The sequence below is a fragment of the Stenella coeruleoalba genome (genome assembly GCF_951394435.1).
Source record: "Stenella coeruleoalba genome assembly, chromosome: 2".
NCBI classification, from domain to species: domain Eukaryota; kingdom Metazoa; phylum Chordata; class Mammalia; order Artiodactyla; family Delphinidae; genus Stenella; species Stenella coeruleoalba.
In genome coordinates this window covers 171,655,684-171,680,716 of record NC_137147.1, presented here as the reverse complement: position 1 = coordinate 171,680,716, position 25,033 = coordinate 171,655,684, and the positions used below count along the sequence as shown (strand labels likewise).

Sequence of the window (25,033 nt, the reverse complement as noted above, 5' to 3'; positions counted from 1 at the left end):
ATCCACACAACAGCTACCAATATTTCTTTCAAGATGTAGATTTCTCCTAGCCATTTCAGCTTATATATTTTACTACATTAGTATAACCAGGACCCAATTTCTTCTCCATGTTACTCTCAGAGATGTACTATTACTTCTACCTTCTAGGAATATTGTGGAGGACGGGGGTGATTAACACAAGAATAATGTCAATTCAGGCAATTCTAGAATTGAACTGGATTCCTTCACTTACTAGTAGTACCTCTTTGGGCAAGTTACTCAGACTCTTGCTGCGTCCAGTTCCTTGTTTGTAAATTGGGGATTAAATAATACCTATTCTGAGCTCTACTGAACCTTAGCAAAATAGATACATTCACCCATATACAGACCTTTCTAGCATATAGAAAAAAAGACAAAGAGTCACCCAACTCATATGAGGCTTGTATAACTGGGTTTAAAAATCCACAAAGGTAGCAAAAGAAAGGAAAATTGTAGGTCATTCTTACTTACGAAGATCAGATGAACAACCCCAAAGAAAATAGTTTCAAATCAAAACCAGTGGTGTTAAAAAAAAAAAAAAAATCAATCCTAGGAATATAAGGATGTTTTTGAACCACTAGAAAAATGTTATGGTTAAACACAGTGAATTGAATGCATTCAGTTAACTCCTTTTTTTCCTGAAACCCCAGCGAAACGACAGTAAAGAAATAAACAAGATATATATATATCCACAAGGACGAGAGGAAAGGGAGAAGACCTCAGTGGGCAAGAGATGTCAGTGTTGTTTTTTAGGTGATAAAACTGATTAAGGAAGGGCATTGACTTAGCAAAATAGAGAAACTGAAAATCTAAATGTCTATGGAGGCTGATTTCAAAGAGTAGAGAGGAGTCATCAGGCCACAGGATTCCTGAAAGGCTTACTAGTTTGTCACCAGGTTCTTAGAAGGTAGAGTGAGGAATGGTCTGGATGCAGCAAGGCAATGGGAAGCATATGAATGGAGAAGTTGGACCTCTAATTGCCCTTCTCCATCCCAGACATATTTTCCAGAGTCATTAAACCAGGGAGCTCCAGACTCCAGTGTACTAGGGAGGATTGAGGGGTGATTGTTTCCAGGGAGGGAGGGAAGGAAGAAAGAAAGGGAGGGCGGGAGGGAGGAAAGGGAAGAAATCAGTCACAGCTAGCATCTACTCAGTGCTTACCGTATGCCAGGCTCTGTTCTAAATGTTCTGTGTGTATTAATTCATTTGATCTTCTTAACAACCCACCAGATAGGAGAATAAATGTGCAAAAGTAGCCAAGACAATTTTTTAGAAGAACAAAAAATTGGGACTTGCTCTCCCAGACACTAAAACATACTAAAAAGCTATAATAATTTAACAGTATGGTTTTGATGCTGAAATAGACATTTTTGGTTAATGAAACAGAAGTATATAGAAATTGATCCTTGCATATTAGAATGAAGGATATGATAAAAATGACATTTCAAACCAGTAGGGAAAAACATAAACAATTCAATAAATGGTATTAGGACAATTGACCATATACACACTTGGAAGATATAAATTCCAGATGAATTAAGGGTAAATCTAATATTAAAAATATGTTATAAGCTTGGACTAAGTGAGGCCTTCTGAAATAAGACTTGCTTGAAAACACACTAAATGTGTGACTTAGAGCATTGTATTCAGCTTTCTGATGTGTTGTGTTTTTGTTTCTGAATAGAGATGATAATAGTAGAATTATTGTGAAATTTACTCTGATCTAGCAGAGTATAAGTCTCATTTTTTTACATCAAACGTTGTGGTTTAGTTGTTCCATCCAATTCTGCATACCTCAGTCCTCTGGAGACACTGAAATTTTACTTTTCTTGCTGCTATTACCATGTGTGAGTGTAATACACAGAAATTCTCCCTATATTAACTCCTCTTATCTCATCACCTCTAGAAGTGACAAGAAAATTTTCTCCTTTGACATTTTTGACAAGTTCTCAACCTGCTGACATGACTGCGTGTGAATATATGATTACATAACGCCTGTACAAAAACAGGAAAGATCAGCGAATTCTGGTTAGCCTTTGATTTTCTCCTTTTAAGATCAGTTCCCATAAGAAGAAAATTATTGGTTTTATCTAACTTATGGGCCACTTCAACCATTGTCTCCACTCCTTTGCAGTAAGGAATGAATGCTTTCAAAGTGGAAGTAAGAACGTTTTAAGGTCTTTTTTTTTTTTTCTCTTGAGCAGTAAGGTAAAAAAATAAAAGGCTGCTTCATTGGTAAAACTGTTATATTGGTTGGTTGGCTTTTTTTTGTTTCCCTTTCCGGATGACCAGTGCTATGACAAAGTAACTCTAGGTCCAGACTCTCAGTTGCAAGTGACAGAATCCAATTCAAACCAACCCAAGGGAAAATTTCTTTAAGGGAATGAATTGGCTTAAGTAGCTGGAAAGTTCAAGGTTGGTTATAGCTTCGGGCATAGCTGATTTATAGAGGTAAGGCCTGGCTCCACCTGAACCAAATGGAATGAACTCTCCCGGGAAAGAAGCAGGACCTTCTTGCCAGAATAAGGGAGAAAAGCAGTGAACTAGCCAAAGGAACAGCTGTCCGCAGCAGTAACTGGAGATGTTTCCTGGTTCAGCACAGTGTACGTCTGGTCCCTCTATTGGTGTCTTCTCACTTAGGTTATTGTTTGGATGAAGGGACTGCAACATCGCAGCAGTCTTGCTTGGTCATGAAACCAGTTGCCTGTAGGATATCTGCTTCGGTTCCTTTAATGCCTCTTTGCAAGGAGGCCAGAAAACAAGCTGCCTGCTCTCTCTTTCCCATTCTGCCCCCATGTTATTCTATTGTGATATTTATACTAAGGAACAATCCATATTTTGTTCATTGTGTGTGTGTGTGTGTGTGTGTGTGTGTGTGGTGTGTGTGAGGTTTGATTGGGACAGGATAATGTCCTGTATGTAAATATTGTGAAAAGGAATGCTCATAACCCCTAATAAGATTTGAGTGAAAAGTCTTTTTTTTAATTGTAGTATAGTTGATTTACAATGTTGTGTTAGTTTCTGGTGTACGGCAGTGATTCAGATATATATATTCTTTTTCAGATTCTTTTCCATTATATGTTATTACAAGGTACTGTGATAACGTCTTCTGAATGGGGTTCTGGGTCTTATATTCCTGGAACTGCAGTAAGTTCCTAAGGCTTCATCATCCACGTCTGAAGGTCTGACTGTAATAGTTCTTGAGCCTTGGCCTGTTAGAACTGCCCTCAACACCAGATGAGGGATTAGACCAGCGCTGGTAGGGAGTAGAGGGGGTCTCTAACCTCTCTGGGAGCCAGTCTAATTGTTCCCCACTGCAGGGCTGTAACTGAGGCCCGTTGGCACAGCTGACAAATGCTAGGCCCCTCCTGGGGCTCCCGTAGCCACCCCCTCACCCCAGGGAAGTCCAGGAGCATGACTGTCTCCTCCAGTTCCATCTGTCTCAGAATAGCTGCAGGCACCTTCCATGGTTTTTTGGTCCCAAAATTAGGTTTGCTTGTCCTCTCTCTACTCCTTCCATGCCCTCTCCACACAGCCTCGCCCGCCAGCCATTAGAGTGCTTTGTCTCAAGCACAGTGGCAGGAGAGTGGCTCTTGGTAACCATAGGCAACCACGAATCTGTACCAGCTATTTGTGCTATATTTGTAAGGCGCAGTCTCGCCACTGGCCGGGTAGACAGGGAAACGTGCTTTAAAGGTTTTCTTGTACAGTAAAATGTTGTCTCCCCTTTTTCTTTTAGAATGACCAGTCCATGGGCGAGATGCAGATAATTGGAGGTGATGATCTCTCAACACTGGCTGGAAAGGTTCGTTCATGTAACTATGCTCTGTGTACACTGAGGCATTGAGGTTGCGGGGAAATCAGTGACCTTCATTTCAGGTCAGCACTGTAGTCCATTTTAGGCACTCTCCCAGGTTTGCTAATTCATGCAAATGGATGTGTGAATCCTTTTAATGATCTCTTCTTTTATAAAACACTCCTTCTGTCATGCTTCCAAGACCTGATGCGAACCGAATCTTTCCTCTCCAAGCTTCCTTGCATTTTGTTTCAGACAACCTCACATTACAAAACCCCTTAGCATTCCTTCTCTTTCCCTTTCTTTTCCTACTCACCCTTTCAGGTACCTTCTGAAAGGGAAGACTTTTCCTTTATTTGCCCGCTTTTCTCCTCTCATCTGTGCCTCAGCACCTAAGCACTTCAGTAAGACATTAAAACAGGTTTGTGGAAATGTTTAAAATTTAGGCAGGGAATAAAAAAAGGATATCTGGAGATTTTTTTCATTTTTCAGCACTTTGCCTTTCTTCCCCCCATTAAAAAGAACGTAGCCCAGGAGTTTATGAGGCAGACACCTCCGATGCTAATTTGGAGTTCCAAACCTGCCAGTGCTTAATGATAAAGTGAAAAACTGTTTGGATTCTGACATAAATCCACGCATTTGGGAAGGAAGAGTTGTTTCACCAAGCAGATGGTCTTTGTGCAAATGTGATCTGAAATGCAAGTTTTGCCGTGAACGAAAGCGACACAGAATTTGGTTTTGTTCACCTCCGCTGACGTATCTTGTATTCATTATCCCTGAGCAACTTCAGCTTTCTAAGTAAAACGGATCAGTCTATTATACAAGCTTAATCTCTCATATTTGCGGTCGTTATTGTTTTGCAATGCCCACATGGGGAAAGAAAGAGCAGCCACATTGAATTTTAAAGAAAGGTATAAAGACACTAGGAACACTGCAGAGCCACAAGGACAAACTACAGAACCGCTTACTTCCCTCTCCTCGGAAGATAGCATAGCATCTGAGTGTTAAACTGCTATCTAGTAGGAAATCGTGCCCCGCAGAAATTGGAATTAACTTGTTGGTGTTAATGTATGTATCGCATGGCCACCATTTGATGTTACTACATCAGTGCATAAAATATTATTTGATATTTGAGTATTTTATCCTAGAAAGATAAAATACTCAAAGCAATTTCCAGAAATTCATAACTTGTAACAACCCTGGAGTGGTCTTTAAATGATAAGTCATTTTAGTACTTTGTTGTATGACACTGCCTTGTAAGTTTATTACACAAGAGAATTATCGTACCTTGTGCATTTACCATGGAAGATGTCAATGTGGCAACTCTAAGAATCCCAAAGGAATGCCAAGAAAAAATGTGTACAGAAGAAGTGTAGTCTTTCTCTCCTGCCTTCTAAAATCATCTTCTATTTTGTTTTAAAGTGATTTTCCCTCTTAAGTGAGCACTGGATATTCCCTTCCTTTAAGACATAGGATAAAGGTTATCATTTTTTTAAAAGAGAGAGAGAGGAGATTGAGGAAAGGGTCATTTCTTACTGGGGGTGGAGTGAGCAGAGGAGGTAACAAGGCTGTGCCTCAGTTTCCTCACCTACAGTTACTGCAAAGACCACCCTCATCATGAGAAAGTAGAGATCATGGAAGTTGAGGTAGGAAAAGTGGAAACCAGCCAGCAGTAAGTCCGAACAGAGTGGGCTTCAGTTTTTTGCTAGCATGACAATTGATTCGTCCAGGTTACCAGGTGCTGTTATGTGGTGTCTTTCCACTCTCCGTGTGTGCACAGACGCATTTCTATATACATTCAGAGGTGTGCCGAGTAGAACACCTTGGGCTTCTTGGGTAAATGTCTTCAAGATGAATCACCATTGATAACCAGGTTCTCAGCTGTCTCGACATGCAGCTCAGGGTCCCTAGGCTCATGTCAGAAGGGAATGTTTAATGAACCAACGTAGACCACACTCTGTGCTTTCAAATATATCTTGAATCTGCCTATGTCTCTCCATCTCCACGGTAACCATCCAAATGTAGACCTTGCTACTCAAAGTGTGGTCTAGGGCAGGCATCAGATAAACTTTCCAGGTAAGGGCCAAATAGTAAATATTTTTCGGTTTTGTGGCCCATATAGTATTCTGTTCATCGACTTCACTCTGCCATCATAGCATGAAAGCAGAAAGCTGCCATAGATGAAGTGGAAACCAATGGACATGGCTGTGTTTCAATAAAACTTTATTTACAAAAACAGGCGGCAGGCCAGATTTGGCCAATGGGCCATAGTTTGCTGACCCTTGGTCTAGAAACCAGCAAGGTCAGCGCCACCTGGAGGCTTATTAGAAATGTAGTCTCTCAGATCCCACCCCAGATCTACTGAATTAAATCTTCATTTTAACAAGATCCCGGACATGATTCCTATCCACATTAAAGTTTGAGAAGACTAGTCTCTAGGGCGAGACTAGCTCTGTCCCTCTTTTGAGCTGCTGTGAAAACCTAACCAGTCTCCCTGAACTTACCTTCACTTAACTATGCCACCCTGCAAACCATTCTCCAAGAAGCAGTCAAAGGGATCTTCTTAAAATACAAATTGGATCACATCACTTGCCTACTGAAAACCTTTCAGCAGCCTGTCAATTAGGGTTGTCAGACTTAGTAAAAAAAACAAAAAAAAACAAAAAACAAAGCAAAAAACAGGATGCCAAGTTAAATTTGAATTTCAAATAAGCAATGAATAAATTTTCAGCATAAGTATGTCCCATGCAATATTTGGAACACACGTAAACTAAAAAGTTGTTCTTTATCTGAAATTCAGATGTATCTGGATGTTCTGTATTTTACCTGGCAACCCAGTGCTCTGAGATTACAGTCCGACCTCCTTATCACAGCCTCAAAGACCCGCGTGATCTGGCCCTGTCTCCCTCCCAGCATCACGGTACAGCGTTCACCTCCACCTCGCAGTGCAGTAAGCACGCTGGCTAAGCTCCTTCCTGCCAAGACCTCGGACAAGCCGTGGCCTCCACCTGGAATCCACTTTCCTCCTCTCCGTCAGATTTCAGCCTAAAGGCTCCCGTGTAAGGGAGGCCTTCCCCAACTCTCGGTCTGAAATGAGCACATGCTCTTCCCCTCTAGCCGTCCCCCCCGCCCCACATTCTCCATTAAGTCTCTATACCCACCCTGTTTCCACTGAAGCCTTTTCCATAATTTCCGGTGTTTATTTGGGGCTTATTTATTTTATTTGCCTATTTCCCCCACCAGGATGTCAGTGTGATGGCGGCAGGGACCATTCTATCCCAGCATTGTGCATGGTACCTAGTCTGCAACAGGTCAGAATAAGTATTTGGTGATCGAGTGAGTGCAGGCTCCTCTTTCTCTTAGATAGAAATCAGAAAGACCTCTTCAGTTAAGTTTGGGAACGGGCGGACATGGCAGAAGGAAAGGGTAAATAGAAGCCCACCTGGTCACACGGAAGGACGATGAACCAGCTGGTTTGGTTGGGAACTGGATGAGTGATGTCGAGTGAGGGGACATTCTCTCTGTAGAAGCAGAAGGGCTTCAGTGTTCCACGGGAGTCCAGGCTAGATGGAGTTGGTGAGTGCTACACCTGAGAGTGGAGGATGAAAAAAATTTCACTTAACCTTTGGAATTTCCTTTTCCTTAAAAGGATAAAGGCATTCATATGGGCTGCTCTGCTCATCCCTTCAGCCTTTCAGAAAAGGCTATCCATTAAGAGTTTGAGAGAACTTTAAAAATAAATTTCAGGGATTTCCCTGGTGGTCCAATGGTTAAGACTCCGTGCTTCCCATGCAGGGGGCACGGGTTGGATCCCTGGTCGGGGAACTAAGATCCCGCAGGCCAGGCAGAGTGGCTGAAAAAAGAAAAAGAAAAAGAAAAAAAAAAATTCAGAGGCCCTTCAGAGTGTTTCCATCATGCAGAATGTACACCAGCTGGGAAAAAAACTTAAAAGGAAAAGGCACCCAACAGTGAGTGGGTCCTTTTATTAATGGTGGTAGAAGAAAGTCTGAAACTGCAATAAGTATCTGCCTGGGATGGAAGATGCTTTGGGTGAATATCTGCGTTGCAAGTGTTGTTACAAGCCATCAGCTAACTTATCCCTTCTCATAGAGTAATCACAATTTCTCAATCAACAAATTTACACTGAAGTTATACTTATCATATTATTACTCTGCCATGAACTTCTTCAGGCCTTCTTTTTTTTAATGCTCGGTACCCAGAGAAGAACTTTAGGGGTTCTTTCCACACAAGACTGTTTCCTTGAGCTTAAAGAAATCCAAAGAAGGACTGTGATCCTGTGATCGTCTTAGAGAGAAGAGGGTGAGGTTTTACTTGGGACCAGAACGTCTGGGAATAGCACCGAAGAGGGAGAGACATTAGCATGTGGAAAGGGGGAGGAAGGGGAGGGAATAGCGGAGCCAGAGGACAGGAGTGGCCCAGTGTGACTGAAGGAAATTAGTCAAAAATAGGAAAACGATAATTTGAAAAACTGAAAATGTCAACTGAATTTGGTTTATAGAATATGTTGAATAACTAGTGTAACTTGCTCGGAAAAGCAAAGAGCAACAAAAGTTGCTGAGCCGTGGTGACATCATGAAGCTGTGTTTCGGGGAAAATGCACCTGACGGGAGGGTGGAATTAACTGAAAGAAGGGAGAGACTCCAGGTAGAGAAACCAGTTAGGAGACCACTTGATTGTTCACTTGATTGATTGACTGATTGGAGCACTTGAACTACAGGAACGAAGTAGGGAGTGAAACAGAAGGAACAGCCCTCTCCAAAGGCGCAGGAAGGAGCTCAGTGATTCCTGAAAGAGGGAGGGTTAGAAAGGATTTTTTAAAATCAAATTTGTTTATAGAAGGACTTTTAAAAACATGGAAAAATCACCTGTATAATTTTCCATGCATTGTAAACCCCGTAACTGTACTATGTAACTTCTTAAGTCCTCTATAGATGTGCAAGTTAAAATGTTTAGGAAAGGGAGGGCTTCCCTGGTGGCTCAGTGGTTGAGAGTCCATCTGCCGATGCAGGGGACATGGGTTCGTGCCCCGGTCCGGGAGGATCCCACATGCCGTGGAGCAGCTGGGCCCGCGAGCCATGGCTGCTGAGCCTGCGCGTCCGGAGCCTGTGCTCCGCAACGGGAGAGGCCACAACAGTGAGAGGCCCGCGTACCGCAAAAAAGAAAAAAAAAAAAAATGTTTAGGAAAGGGAGATTATAGACAGCCCCTGTGCTCCTTTCTGTTTCTTGGCTTCTTTTATTACCTCTTCTTCCTTCCTTCCTCCCTCCCTCCCTCCCTCCCTCCATCCCTTCCTTCCTTCCTCCCTCCCTCCCTCCCTCCCTCCCTCCGTCCCTTCCTTCCTTTCTCTCTCCTTCCTTCCTTCCTTTCTTCCTTCCTTCCTTCCTTCTTTCCTCCCTCCCTCCTTCCCTCCCTCCCTTCCTTCTCTCTCCCTCCTCCCTCCCTCCCTCCTTCCCTCCTCCCTCCCTCCCTCCCTTCCTTCCTCCCTCCGTCCCTTCCTTCCTCCCTCTCTCCCTTTCTCTCTCCTTCCTTCCTTCCTTTCTCTCTCCTTCCTTCCTTCCTTTCTTCCTTCCTTCCTTCCTTCCTTCCTTCTTTCCTCCCTCCCTCCTTCCCTCCCTCCCTTCCTCCCTCCCTTCCTTCTCTCTCCCTCCTCCCTCCCTCCCTCCTTCCCTCCTCCCTCCCTCCCTCCCTTCCTCCTTTCTTTTTTTTAAAGCAAAAGGAAGAAAACTCCCAAGAAAGGCTGGCTGCGTCATGGTTCTAAGTAGGTCACGGCAGTTGAATACAGGGAGCCCTCAATGATTCAGTTCAGTGGCCCCTTCAGCTCACAGCATTAAAAGCATTTCACTTGGTGTGTTTAAGCTGTCTGCACAATGCGCTCTCTGGCTGATTTTTTTCAAAGTTGATTTAATCCTGGCACTTCATAAAATGTGTGTATCCATCAAAGCAAGACGATTTTATTCATGTTCAAGAGAAATCTCTGAAAGGGTGGAATAAAACCAAACGCATGGAAACAGGCGCAAATCCAGCAATGGAAAAACACAGATGTGTAGGTTAAGTGCAAGATTTCAGGAGACGCGCCACCCCACCCCGAATAAGTTCCTAACCAAATGCCAGAGTGAAGCATCGGAACCTGCCAACGTTTCCTCCTTGGCTGCCTTAACTGTTTAAATCATTCCCTTTAAATTGCATCTGACTAGGCTGAGAACAATAACGGAAATGCCCACCAATTGATGATTCTGGCAATTCTGTGAATTATCACATAAAGCGAAACGCTGGACTGCATGCCTTTCTCCATGGGGTTTATATTCACACTCCTGCGCACACTCAGCATCCACGCTCAGCTCACCATCACTCCTGCCATCATCCCTCTGCTGGGTGTGACCACAGCCGCAAAAATACATTGCTGCGGATTAGACCGTGGGGTGCTGATCATTTTGCATTTTGAAAGACTGAAAGGAATAACCTATTGAAGAAAACCATTTAGATTTGCATAACTCTTTCCTTCTTTCTTTTCTTCTTCCCTTTTTCCTTCCTTTCTTTTTCTTTAGGAAACCCGACGGGATTAGCTTCGATCAGGATCATGCAATAGCAAAGAAAGGACACACTCTGGAGAGTCCCCATAGGATTTTTGCCTGCGGTTCCCAAGCTACAGATTTTACTGGCTTTCTGGGAGGAAGTGAGCTCGGTGTGATGAGATGACTAAGATGGGGGCTGGTGAACATCTCAGATTCAGTGATTGGAGTTAGCAGATTGGAAGTGTTTAAGGGAGGCACAGTATGTTCTGGAAAATTCCCAAGGTTGCCCAGTCAAGAAAATAGGGATTTTAGAAGATTTCTTAAAGGAAAATTAAAAGCAATAGACATTAATAATAGCTCAGTTAAGGAGGGATTATACATCTTTAAGGAGAAAAATGGAGGGGATGTGTCAAAAGTATAATGAACTAGAGAAAGAAAGAAGGTCGGAATTGTTGATTTGTTCCACGGGCAGTTTTCTGAGCCCCGACTACATACCAGTCTCCATGTTACATGCTGATCATATAAAGATGAGTTAGTCGTTGTCTCTTAGCTTGTGGAGCTAATCTTGGTCCATTAAAGTATAAAGAGATTAGTTCTCTTGGACAATACTGAAAATGCTTCCAAAGTTGGGGTAGTCACTTTCTCTCTACTCAAGGAGGGTTTTGCAAGGCAGAGCCAATCTTCCAAAGGTACTAAAAGCATTGCTGTATTTGGAGGTGAGCTTTTCACACAACAGGCAGGCCACTAAAAATCCAGGAGTCAATCCATATACCACTAATGAAAGAGTTTGAAAACACTGTTGATGTTCTCTAAAGGAAAATAAATATATATGCAATGACTGCTCTGTAGAACTCACTAAAGAACTCCAGTTTTCTGCATAGTTCCCTTTCAAGAGCAGGTGGTTTTTCTATACTCGTATTCCCATGCCCATCATTTAGGAGCCTGCTAAATAATTTTACTTTTTTAGTACTCTGCAGAACTCAGAAAGTCCTTTGTGTTGTTACAGACTATTCTAAATTAAAAGAGATTAAAGATCCAGTGCACGGTCTTAGATTAGACAAACCGACTACAACAAAAGCCATCTGAAGGACAACTGGGAAAATTTAAATATGTACTAGGTTTATATGATATTAAGAAATTATTGTTGAGGGGCTTCCCTGGTGGTGCAGTGGTTAAGAATCCGCCTGCCAATGCAGGGGACACGGGTTCGAGCCCTAGTCCGGGAAGGTCCCACATGCCGCGGAGCAACTAAGCCCATGCGCCACAACTACTGAGCGTGCGCTCTAGAGCCCACGAACCACAACTACTGAGTCCACGTGCCACAACTACTGAAGCCCGTGCGCCTAGAGCACGTGCTCCGCAACAAGAGAAGCCACCGCGATGAGAGGCCCGCGCACGGCAATGAAGAGTAGACCCTGCTCGCCGCAACTAGAGAAAGCCCGCGCGCAGCAACGAAGACCCAATGCAGCCAAAAATAAATAATTTTAAAATAATAAATAATTGATTTTTAAAAAAGAAATTATTGTCGAATAAAGAAGTGTGGTATACATACACAGTGGAATGTTACTAAGCCCTTAAAAAAAAACGAAGGAAATCCTGCCATTTTCAACAACGTGGATGGACCTTGAAGACGTTACGCTAAGTGAAATAGGTTGGACAGAGAAAAACAAATACTGTGTCATCTTACCTATATGTGGAATCTAAAACAAAATAAAACAAAACAAAAGCCAAACTCACAGGAAGAAAGGTCAGATCTGTGGTTACCAGAGGCAGGGTGTGGGCCCGGGGAAGCCGGTCAAAAAGCACGAACTTCCAGCTGTAAGTCAGATAAGTCTAGAGATGTAGCATACAGCATGGTAGCTCTAGTTAACACTACTGAGCGATATATGTAAAAGTTATTAAAAGAATAAACCCTAAGACTCCTCATCACAAAGAAAAGATGGTTTTGCTTCTTTTGCTTTTTGTTTGTATCGTATCTACGTGAGAGGACGGCTGCTGACAAAATTTATTGCAGTAATCATTTCACAGTATATCTAAGTCAAACCACCGTGCTGTACACCTTAAACTAACATAGTGGAGTATGTCAATTATATCTCGATCAAATGGAAAAAATGAAAAAAGAAATAAATTACTGCCATTTTTTTAGAGGTGCTAATACTTAGGCTATGCGAAATGTGCAATGTCATGATAACTTTAATATAAAATACATAAGCATTTTTAAATACTGTTAACAGTTAGAAACGCATCAACATCTAGAAAATCTTTAGACTTTTCTATTTGATTTTCATCATGTGTATGCATTACCTTGATTTTTTAATTGTATTTAATTAATTTTGACACTGTATCTCTGGATTTGTGCCTATACACATCCCACTTCCCAGCCACCACTATATCTTGTAGTTGAAACTAATCACTTCAAGGATGACTCTTGTTTTGCAAGGCTCTGAGCTTTCAAAAAAACAGATTTAATTACGTGCAGTGCACTTTATTTAATTAGGCAAGAATGCAGACTAAGAGTTTAAACAGCGTTTTTATTATAAGATTGAAACAAAAAGAGATTGTGAACTAGGACATTAAATTAACCAAGTATTCTCCCAGTATTCTGGTTGGTTAATAGGCATGGTTGATAAGCCTCAATCAAACTAAAAATGCACACCCTAACTAGTTGTGATGGGTTGATGGTTAAGAATACAGCAAATGTGTTCAGGATACCAAGGGGACTCCTCTGTCAGTGTGATCTACGGGGGATACCGTGGGCATGACCTATTTTAGAAACGACAAAATAATCTTATATTTTAATGATAAAATTAAGATTCTTTAATGGATTTAATGAATAAAAAGACTGTACCTGTACAGACACCAATATTGCAGCACTCAGTAATTCCAGAAAGGCTGTTAAAATGAATCTGGAAGCCTAGATTACCTCCAAACATTTGGGTTAGATGGACGGCGGAGGACCAGCTAAGCTGATTGTGAAATTCTAACTCTCAGCAAACTGTGTGTTTATCTTATGAGCCAGATTTGCCTCATATTCTAAATAGTTGTGTTTTTTGTTTTGCCTTGTTTTTTTATTTCAGAATGTCCTCATTGTCGAGGTAAGCTGACTTTTCTTTATCCATACTTGGAAGCTGAAAGAATCCAATGGTGAGTTTCGAAATATAGAACCTGTTGTCAAACTGGCCAAGGATTTATTGAATTCCCACTGTGTTTAGGGCTCTTCAAATTTACAGAATAGGAGTCAACTGGAATCACTGGCTTGAAATAACTGAGAATGGAAGCTTTGCAATAATAGTTGCATGGTACTTTATCCAGTTTTATATCTAATGCTACCCATGTCTAAATTGGTTCTTATACCTATTTGTGAATCAGATATTTTCACAGAAGAGAAAGCTAGCCCACAGAACCAAAAATTTTTAATAGTAAAACCAAGGTTAGAATTCTCTTCACCCTTAATTCAGTGTTCTTGCTAATGTCCTCTGATGACTTGGAATAATTCTCCCTTTGGCATCCAAATCATAAATAGAATTAATCTAAAAATTTGCTATCCAGGGGAACTCTATAATTTAATTTAATTTGTTTTTCTGTTTAAAAAATAAAAAGAAGAAAGAAAGGACGGGTCCTGGAGCCCAGCAGGCCTGTCTTATCAGCTGGCAAAAATTCAGGGAAGCTGTTTTCAAGCTTTGGTTACAGTTGCCTGAGTGTGCCACACGTATCTGCAGTTCTGCCTCAGACATAACCCATGAAGGAGAGCCTCTAGCCAAATGCATTGCCCAACCCTGGCTAAACTCAGACCCGTTGTTTTGATAATCAGCTCCTGACAGCTGATTTCTGTCCCACGGACAATCCATTGCGGCTGCCCATTCTACTCTAATTATGCAGCAGCTCATCAGCGGGGATGAGCCTCAGCTCACGGCAGCCTCGCACCCTCAGAACTCACAGGCTGTCACCAGCTGCTGTCCAGACACATCTCACTTCCCAGCCATAGAATCTCCTATTAAGTGAGGAGAGCAAGGGGGGAGGCATTTATCCATTCAGCGTATTCAGATGTACATCCCAAGTCCATGAAAATTCATGCATCCTGTGTTGTGTTACATAACCTCAGGGCCAAATTTAGTCCTTGAATGCGCGCGCACGAATCCAAATGCACTCAATAAAGAGCCCCACGTGCTTTCCAGAGGCTGAACTTAGCCTTTCAACACAGCTCAAGGATTCTAGGAGGAAATAGTCACCAATATATCCCCCCCAAACCCAGCTTCCAGAAAGAAGCACCTGTCTAAAACATATAACCGGCTCTGCCTCCTACTTTTACTCTAATTTGATGGCAGTCCTAATTATGATGCATTATTAATAAGGACTAGAATCATCTGTCTGGATGAAATGCCTTTTAATGCAGCCCAAAGGCATTTGGTTGAATTTGTCTATCCTCTTTGCAAAGGATGTTGTCGGAACCGGGAGGACCATGAAGGCATTGCTCGGTAGCATAGAGAAATACAAGCCCAACAGGATTAAGGTAGCCAGGTGAGTGCCACGTTCACATCATCGCTGTTTCTGTCTTTCCAGGCCAGCACGAGAGGGATGCTAACACAGGAAGCTGTTTCCAATGAGTGCAGTCAATTCCAAACCACTGACCCTTTGCCCTGGAGTGTTGTGGTTTGACCATACTGAACAAACAGCCCATTTGACCGCTAGCCTGAGAGAGAGGAAAGGGAAGAGGACATGCTTTGCTGTGTGTCTGAGCCCCTCTTTCCGATGCCTCTGTTAGTTGTTTCCAGGAGCAGCTGGCAGAGCCCCAGTGCCTGCGCCCCTCTCCCTTCCTTTTATCCAGAATCTCACTGATGAGGTGCCGCAGGAGGGAATTTGAGGGCTGTGCTAATGCCCCATGTGCCCGAGGGAAAAAAGTGCACGTTTCAAGTATATATTTTAATGATGTTCAATTCTATTTGCAATTCACAAACATTTCATCTGGATCACTAAAGCTTTTTTATTTTTTTCTTTTAATGGTAGTTTGTTGGTGAAGAGAACACCTAGAAGTGATGGCTTTAGACCTGACTGTAAGTGTTTTTTGGGTTTTTGTTGGCTGGTGGTGGTGTTTTGTATTTCAGAATCTTTGGTTTCCTCGTTGGCATTGTTGTGAAACGGAAGCTATAAAGATTTGATGGTCCCATAAATGGTCTGTGGTCTCCCCAGCAATAGAACCCTCTACAACCGGAGGTTTTCATTTTCTAATTTGCATCTTTCCCAGGAACTGTGTTGTGTACACAGTTTTTATTTTTAGGTTTTCCATAGTACCTTCACTCCTAAGAACTCAGCTAAATTGGTTTCAGGGGGTAGAGGGAGACATGACCCCCTCCTGGGCTGCCTTGGATGCACAGGATTCCTGCCTTGGCCTCTGTCCCCACCAGTTGGACACAGAGAGGCACTGGGAAGGTTGAGAGGTGTTCTGCTGTCTCCAGGAGCTGTGAGCAGACAACGTACAGCGCTGACCTTCAGCAAGCCTGAATTTTAGCGCAGAAGGGGAAATAGGAGACACCGCTCCACCACCTGCAAACACAAGTATAATAACACAGAGACTTAACAGAGCAAATATCTCTAGACACCATCTTCACACTTGAGTTCAGACACATGTTCTGAAGGACTTTGCTCATCTAAGGCACTTTCCTCCCTCCTCCCCAGGATACGAATAGTTCTGATGCCAGAGAGGATAAACAAGCTGCTTGATTATTTATTATTCTAACACTAGAGGCGATATTTTTTTCACTTGCATAGGCAGACTTCAGCTTGAGTTTTATGACTTACATTTGCACTCAAGCCTCTGGGATAATTTGGCTGCAGTTCTCATCAGCAAGCTGAACAAACATAAGCACGAGAAGCACACTATGGATGGGTGATGTGCCAGTGACACTGAACCAGCGATTCTTTATTCTAAAAACAAGTTTCATTCCTAGGCGGGGTGTATTAAATCTAGACAATGTCAGTTCTGGCCAGATAGACCCAAGAGCATGTCCCTGTCCAGATATTGGCTTGGGGAATGTAATCTGGATATAGTTAAGGTCCAACAAGGTTAATAAACAGAAATCTTCTAAGGAAATAACGTAAGATACTGTATAGAGAAGATTTCAACTGAAGTTGAAAGACATGCACTTCGGACATATCCAACTAGTTACAAATGTCTTGTGTCAGTCACAGCAACAGCACTAATAAAATAACAGCAGCTAACAGTAGTAAGAGATTTATTTTTTTAATTTTTAAAATTTTTAAAAAATTGAAGTATAGTTGATTTACAATGTCTTAGTTTCAGGTGTACAGCACAGTGATTCAGTTATACATATATATGTGTGTGTGTGTGTATATATATATATATATTCTTTTTTAGATTCTTTTTCCTTATAGGGGTTATTATGAAGTATTGAGTATAGTTCCCTGTGCTATACAGTAGGTCCTTGTTGGGTCTCTCTTTTATATATAGTAGTGTGTATCTGTTAATCCCAACCTCCTAATTCATCTCTCCCCTCCCCTTTCCCTTTTGGTAACCATAAGTTTGTTTTCTATGTCTGTGAGTTTGAGTTACCATATGATCCTGCAATCCCGCTCTCGGGCATACATCCAGAGAAAACTATAATTTGAAAATATTTTGAAATAATTTCAAAATATTTGAAATATTCCAATAATTTGAAAATGTACATGCAGCACTATTTACAATAGCCAAGACATGGAAGCAACCTAAATGTCCATCGACAGATGAATGGATAAAGAAGATGTGGTACATACATACAATGGAATATTACTCAGCCATAAAAAAGAATGAAACCATGCCATTTGCAGCAACATGATGGACCTAGAGATCATCATACTGAGTGAAGTAAGCCAGACAAAGACAAATACCATATGACATCGCTTATATGTGGAATCTAAAAAAAAAAAAAGATGCAAATGAATTTATTTACAAAACAAAGATTCTCACAGACATAGCAAGAGATTATGATGTGTCTGACTCTGTTCTAAAGGCTACACAGAGATTAACACATTTAATCCTTGCAACATTCCTCTAAAGTAAGTGCTATTGCTGTGCCCATTTTACAGATGAGGAAATTGAACACAACCAGGTTAAAGAGTTTGCCAAGGTCACAAAGCTGTAAGTGTAGAGTCAGTATTGAACCCAGGCAGTCTGGTTGCAATCATGGCTTTTACTCTTGCCCTGCAAATATAAGGGTAGGAACTGCAGCCATTTACCAGCTAGAGGTAGGTCACTCTGATTCCTGGCTGTTCTCCTGTCCTACTGATCCAGTGTTCTTCTTTTCTTTTTTTTTTTTAATTAATTTTTATTTATTTATTTTTGGCTGTGTTGGGTCTTCGTTGCTGCACATGGGGTTTCTCTAGTTGCAGTGAGCGGGGGCTAGTCTTCATTGCAGTGTGTGGGCTTCTCACTGTGGTGGCTTCTCTTGTTGTGGAGCATGGGCTCTAGGGGCACGGGCTTCAGTAGTTGTGGCTTGTGGGCTCTAGAGCACAGGCTCAGTAGTTGTGGCGCACGGGCTTAGTTGCTCTGTGGCATGTGGGATCTTCCCGGACCAGGGCTCGAACCCGTGTCCCCTGCATTGGCAGGCAGATTCTTAACGACTGGGCCACCAGGGAAGTCCCTGATCCAAAGTTCTTTTTTTTTCTTTATGGCTGCGTTGGGTCTTCATTGCTGTGCCGGCTTTCTCTAGTTGCGGTGAGCGGGGTCTACTCTTCATTGCTGTGTGCAGGCTTCTCATCACGGTGGCTTCTCTTGTTGTGGAGCACAGGCTCTAGGCACGCAGGCTTCAGTAGTTGCAGCATGTGGGCTCAGTAGTTGTGGCTCGTGGGCTCTAGAGCGCAGGCTCAGTAGTTGTGGCACATGGGCTTAGTTGCTCCGCGGCACGTGGGATCTTCCTGGACCAGGGCTTGAACCCGTGTCCCCTGCATTGGCAGGCGGATTCTTAACCACTGAGCCACCAGGGAAGCCGCAACGTTCTTTTACTCAGAAGATTTGGCCTTCTGAATTGACTTTTCCCCGTCTGAGTTGCCACGCCTGTTTTAAGGATTGCATTGCACGCTGTAAAGTCATCATCATCCTTACAACCAGGGGTTCCTGGGATTTGCTAATATGCTTTTAGCTAGCTCAGAATCTCTGTGCTCTCTTTCTTCCCAGATTTCTGAGGCTTTGTACTTTTTGGTCCTTTCTCGTAATTGACTTTTTCCTTTATGCTCAATGGCACCTTTTATATCCTCTGACATCTTTTCTTCTGCTCTGCTTCTTCTCTTTGATTATTTTTTCTCAAGAAACCTACAGTTTGGAGGGATCAGATAGGCTTCCTAACAGTGACACATAATGGAATCCTTAGAAAAACAAGTCCCTCACCTCTAGCACTTTCTGTGAGCAAGAACCAGTTGGTTTCTCCATGTGGAAGCATCCTTGGTCAGAAGGACCAGAATGATGGTGAATGGTCAATGATGGAGATACATTTCTCTGGGCTGTAAGTCCACTGGCTATGCCAAAGTACTGTTTCACAGAAGTAAGCAAGTACATCTCTCGTTTGCAATACCGTAATAAACATAAGATTCCCCAATACTGGAAAGAATTTGAAAAATCATTGGGCTATAGTTTCAAGACCTAAAGAAGAAGAGCTACTGTATGTTCCTTAAGAATTCTTTTCAATAAAAATCATCTTTCTTTCAATATATTCATCCTTTGTTTAACCTAAGTATCTCCTACTGCATTTAAATCCATTTACTCCCATCCTGCCCTCAGTGGAGACAGAAAGCTAATTACTATCATGTGCATTATGGACTCAAAGACTAGCATTAGAGTAACCCTTAGCATTGTCTTCCTCAGGCTGAACAGTCCCTTTTCCTCTCATCTTGTCTCCCGGATTTTGCTTTCCAGCCCTTTATCCAGCCGAGGCCACTGAGTGCCGTGGGAGGATGGCTTCCTATTGCAACAGCCTGTGCCCCTATTCATGTATTACAGCATTGGAATACCTTCCAATACCTTTGAACTGCACTTCATGCTTTGACATGATATCATTGGATGCTGCTTGCTTTGGAACAGCAGGGCTGCATGCCTGACGCGTGCACACTTCTTGATATCCACGGGGCTGCCTGAGCCCTTGCTCAGCTCTGTCTACCGGAAGTGCAGTCATTTTTCACTGTCTGTTTGCTGGTCGTCCTGTCTCCCTGAGTAGAGTCACTCTGGTCCAGGTCCTACTGGGCTCATCCTATGCATTGTCTGTCACTTTTCTCACTTACTTCTGCCTAATGGAAGGTCGTCATAGGTTAAGTGCCAACAGTAGCATATGGTGGCTTTATACTTATGTTATTTAAATTGTGTTCCTTTTATTTTTTCCTCCCTCTCTCTGCTCAGATGCTGGATTTGAGATCCCAGACTTATTTGTGGTGGGTTATGCCTTAGATTACAATGAATACTTCAGAGATCTGAACGTAAGTCTTGCATGCAAATCCCTAGCCCCCTTCTCACAAGAACTTAACAATGACATCAGTTTAACAAATTTTTGAGATAGCCGTAATGATGGCTGCCATTTAATGAGTGTCTTCTGTGTCAGGAATATTCTGGGCACTTGGCATTCGTAATCCCAGTGAATTTCCACCACTGCCCAGCAAGGTAGGTATTAGGTTGTTGGAAGCAATTATGATTGTCTCTATTTTGTATGAAGGAAAGAAGGAAGTTAAAAGCGGAAAGATAGCTTGTTACTGATTTTTCTCCATCGTCATCGACTGTGTCTCCTCTCAACCATACTAACAGGCAGTATTCAATAAACTGTTTAGTGTCAGTGCTTGAAATCTAGAAGTTTCCATTTACAGCAGCATGTAGCTCATAATATTCCCCCTTTGGGAGAAATCATTTTAACTTGTAGACATGGACCCCCAAGTGTATGACCCTATCGTTGCTGAATGATCTGGAGGTAAACATCTTACCCAAAATGGACCAGTCCGTGTCTCTCTCCTAGGATTTAGAAACCTAAACCAAACGCCACAGAGACCAAGGGATTTTGGACTTAAGCCGTGGGCTGAGGTCTGGAGCTACCCCAGTTCCTGCCTTCCAGTTGCTTCATTGCTCTGCTCTTCCTCTACCTTTGCGAGCTACCCCAGTACCCTACTGATAACACCCCCCCTTTTGCTTACGTTCACCCAACACCATTTCTGTTGCTTGCCATCAAAATATTCCTGACACATTTCTTGCTACCCAAAAAGGGTCAAAGGAGAATCAATACTTGCTACCCAAAAAGGGTCAAAGGAGAGTCAAGATGCAAACATATTATAAACCTATCACAGTACAGTACTATATAGCCGATTGTGTTAGTTGGGTACCTAGGCTAACTTCGTTGGACTTATGGACAAATTGGACTTACGAACGCACTCGGAATGGAACTCGTTCATATGTAGGGGACTTATTGTATTTTGTTAAGAGGCTGATGCATTTAAATCCTTTATTGTTTCAGCACATATGTGTGATCAATGAACACGGCAAAGAAAAGTATCGAGTCTAAAGAAGTAATTTTCACCATCGAATCTACAGATAACATCCTACTGACGACTACACTCAGGAAGCCAGCATGTAAAGTTTGTCTCCCAGGCATGTTCACTCAGCAGGATTTAAAAGGAAAAAAAAAATTTAATGAGCGAGCTTTCTTTTCTGAGATTATAACATAACATGAAGAGTCCCAAAGGTTCTCAAGGAAAAGAAAGCAATTCTTTTATTCGACTTGTTCCAAATTAAACACTCTGCCTTGCGACTCAAACTGCCTTCACACCCCTGAGATACACCTTCTTTTGTTCTGATAAAGTCGTTATGCTTGATTACTATACCGCCACCTAGTTACTCAAATATTTTTCACTTAACTTTTTTTTTTTTTAAATACTTTACTTTGGTAATATTTTGCAATCTTAAAACCTGGAAGCCTTTTTATTGAACCTCTGAGCCCATGTACTGGAACTGCAAGTAGATTCCCATCCTAATAAAGGAGGGAAAGGACAATTTAATATAAATTTCTGTTTGCGCACTTCTGACAGGCCATTATTATCTGCTTTGACAAAGTCTTTCTGAACAGCAGCGTACAATGAATCTTAATGATGTTATGAAATGGGCTTCGCCCAGGGCTCTTGATTGGAGCTTCCGGTATGTGATAACGGTATGTCATGTATGCTTGGATGTACTCAACTGTGTTTAATACTCTGAATTTTAATTAGAAAAAATACAATAGCAGCAAGGCCCTCGTTTCTAAGCGGCATCCTTTTATTCATGCAGGACATGAGAAACAGCAAATCGGGGGTGGAGGGAGAAGTGTTTTCAGTGCTCAAAACTGAGCAAGTATAAATTTTTCATGTATTTCCATCAGAGGGCAAGACACTATTATGTATTATCCTAAAGAAGAATACAGAGGTTGAATTATGTTTTTAAGTGGCCTTATGAGACTGATCACATGACCCAGCGCGCTATAGAAAACTAGGATACTTCCAGTTTTTTCTGAAAAACATTTTTTTTCCATTTCCACTGGTTTATGAGAGGTTTTCTGATTTATGGGGATTTTAATAGAAAATAAACTTGAGTGCCAATAGAGCTGTTTTTTCTCACTTCCTAAAAGGAGCAAATGCAAAATAAATAACTAAGCAGCCTTTGTTTGGTTCTGAACCGTATGTGGTGTATTGTTATCGGGTTCCAGCTTCCTTTAAACTAATAAAGAATAAGAAAACTTGTTATGTCTCATAACTGCTTACTGTTTTTCTTCCGCCTTCATATTTTTTATATACTTTCAGCCATTATACTGTGTGTGAGCCAGTAGCTTAAATATACGACTGCATACATCTTCCCTGTGGCTTTAGTTTTGTTAATCTGGAAAAAATCCAGTATATGCACCAGTATAAGCAAACAATTAAGCCAGGCTTGATCTGCTGCTTTTTTTTTTTTTTTTTCTCCTTAAGCTTGTTTGTAAAAACAAGGAATTTTAGTTGTAAAAGAAGATTTTCCTGCATATCTTTGTTCCAGTCAGAGAAGAAAATAAACCACACCCAGCTATCCCAAGGGGCAAACCAGCAAAGGGAATTCCTTCTGGCTTTGTTCCACAGACAAATCTGTATCCAAGTTATAGGTTGATAATTTGGTCTAACTGGCCAGTTTCTTGAACTATCAAAAGTAATCTTCTAAATATAATTTTCCACTATGCCACATTTATATCAGAGGACCTAGAAACATCCAAGGACATTTGATTTTCAATATAAAATTAGCCATAAAGTATGTATTATTGAAAGCTTTTCTTTTAAATGTTGAATCTTAGTAAACATCAGTATCATTTTTGAGGACTGTAGGTTTATTCAAATTAGAAAGGAAATTGATCTACTTCACAAGATTTTGAGAAGGATTTGTGAGAGTTAATGCTGAAAAAGAAAAATTCATTAAACACACAAGAAGTTTAATCATTCCTGAAATGTTTTCCTGTCAGACCATATTTTGACAGTGATATCCAAGAATATCATCTTGGGAAGAATAGTATTTCCTTTTCTCTTGAACACTCTAATCTTTTTAGTATCACTGAGTTTATTCAACCTAGACCAAAAATGTAAAAGCTTATCATCTGGTTAACAACCAGTACATTTATTAATTTAGTGTTCCAAAGCTGATTAATAGGGGGGAAAAAAAGTGTGGCATGTGTCCCTGGAAAAATTTGGATTCAGTTATAATCAACATACTCAGTAATACTTTGGGATCTTTCAAACAAATCAGAATCCCTCAGTACAAACTGGCCCTTTCTTATTGGACTGGAATAGATCCCATATTGAACCACGTACTACCCCCAGGGTGAGCTGCGTGAAGGTCAGATCCTGATGTGCCTTGTTTAACCTTTGGATGTCTTTGGATGTCACTTGTTTTGCCATGTCTCAGGCCTCCGGAGACTGAAAACAGCCTTGCAGAGCACAAGCGGCCACTTCCTCAGCCTCCTGTGCGGTGAACTTGGATTTTTCCAATGGAGACAGAAGGTAACCCATCCCACTTCTAAAGACCTGCTGTCGTGGAAACATTTCCCCACTTCTGTAACAGAGTTACTGTGTTCTAGGAAACTGAAACCCTAAACCACACTCTCAACCCAGATGTCTGGCTAATTTGGGCAAAAAACAGCATTTGGGTGTTTTACTTAGTTTACCATCGTAAAGTTCCTTTGGGTGCCCTGATGACGTCTGAGGACCACTGGGCTGGCGAGTTTCACAAAGGGAAAAGAGGATCACGGAGGGACATCTGGGATTTGATGCTGGGAAGTGTGCGGAGTAAGAAAAGCGGATGCATGTGGAGAGGGCCGTGAGGCTCCATGGCCCCAGCCGTACCCCATGAGTGGTTCTGAACCCTGTGGAGAGAAATAGGCAAAGATGTCCGCAGAAGGAGCTGTTTTCCTAGTAGCCATCATGTCACACCATGGAGCCACCAGGCTGGTCTCCACATCTCACCGGGGATCCTGGTGCAGCTTTAGAGTGGGAGAAGTCCTGGGAAAGCAGCTCCGTTGGAGGAGCCCAAGGATTCTGCAGTTAGGGGAGTTCTTGGGCTGGGAAGGGTGTGCACATTCAGGGCGCTTCACAAGATGCCCCCTCCAGAGACTTCACAGGCCACAGGCTTCCACAGGGGACCAGAGCAGCCCATGGCAGGAATGTTGATGGCCACATGTGAGAAAACTCTGAGCATCCCGGACACACAACTACTGCATGGGTCGTACCGTCCACGCTGCTGGTACCCTAGGAAAGGATGCCTGGCCGAGGGGAGCAAGGAGGAGCTGAAATCCAGCCCACATGCCACTTGTCAAGCCATGGACTGCATCAGCCTTCAGGTAGGCGTGTCCTTTTCTTAAAGGGGTTTCTTTTTCTAGGCCACCAGAAAAGGTTATGTTTTCGCAATTTCTCATCCACAAAAGGGTGGCTTTTTCTGCTAGGGTGAGCTTTGCTCAGAAATAGGTAGGGGAGAACACGGAGACAGGGTGTGGGTTCTGAAGTCCTGCAATCTCCAAGTGATAGGAATAAGCCTGAACTAATGTTACTGTGACCTCATCCGTATCCAGATCCTAGTGGGTGTTGACTAGTGAATAAGCTGTGTGTGAGGATGGTAAAGTTTAGATGATTTGTTCAAGAAACCTGGCTGTGAAGAGAAGAGACACAAAACCATAGCTAGAGGCCTTTTAAAAGATGGAAGAGGCTTGTGCTTCTTTATTCGCTGCAGAGAACAAAAAAAATCAAACAGAATAGTAGAATGTATTCATTGTTGACCGCCGTGTAACAAATCACCCCAATACTGAGTGGCCTAAACCAACAATAATTCTTTTATTATCTCGCCTGCTTCCAAGAGTTAGGAATATGGAGAAAGCACGGTGGGGATGGCTTGTTTCAGCTCCGTGATGTTTGTTGCTTCTGCAGGAAGATTCAGAGGCTGAGGGCTAAACTGTCTAGTGTGGCAGCCATTAGCCACATGCAGTTATTTAAATTTAAATGAAATAAAGTTAAATGAAATTTAAAATTCACTTTTTCATTCACACTAGCTACATTACAATTGCTCAGTAGCCTCATGTGGTAGTAAGTTACCATATTAGCACAAACAGAAGATTTCCATAATTGCAGAACGTTCTATGGGTAGCTCTGATCTGAAGGCCTGTCTAGCGGATGATGTTGGCTGTTAGCCTG

At 42.0% G+C, this 25,033-nt stretch overlaps 1 protein-coding gene across 4 annotated transcripts in view; it reads left to right on the top strand.

The window, feature by feature from the left end:
* PRTFDC1 (phosphoribosyl transferase domain containing 1) overlaps nt 1-22,620 on the top strand; it is a 138,818-nt gene extending 116,198 nt beyond the window's left edge. For 3 of the 4 annotated variants that reach the window (XM_079910619.1, XM_079910620.1, XM_079910622.1), the window contains 7 exons: nt 3,758-3,823; nt 13,423-13,440; nt 14,781-14,863; nt 15,350-15,396; nt 19,725-19,801; nt 19,924-19,982; nt 20,821-22,620. In XM_079910619.1, the coding sequence (XP_079766745.1) occupies nt 3,758-3,823; nt 13,423-13,440; nt 14,781-14,863; nt 15,350-15,396; nt 19,725-19,801; nt 19,924-19,982; nt 20,821-20,833 (363 nt within the window). In that variant the 3' untranslated portion in view covers nt 20,834-22,620. The remainder of the gene's footprint in view (nt 1-3,757; nt 3,824-13,422; nt 13,441-14,780; nt 14,864-15,349; nt 15,397-19,724; nt 19,802-19,923; nt 19,983-20,820) is intronic. The other variant, XM_079910621.1, reaches the window with a different exon arrangement.
* The last annotated feature ends 2,413 nt before the right edge of the window (nt 22,621-25,033 follow it).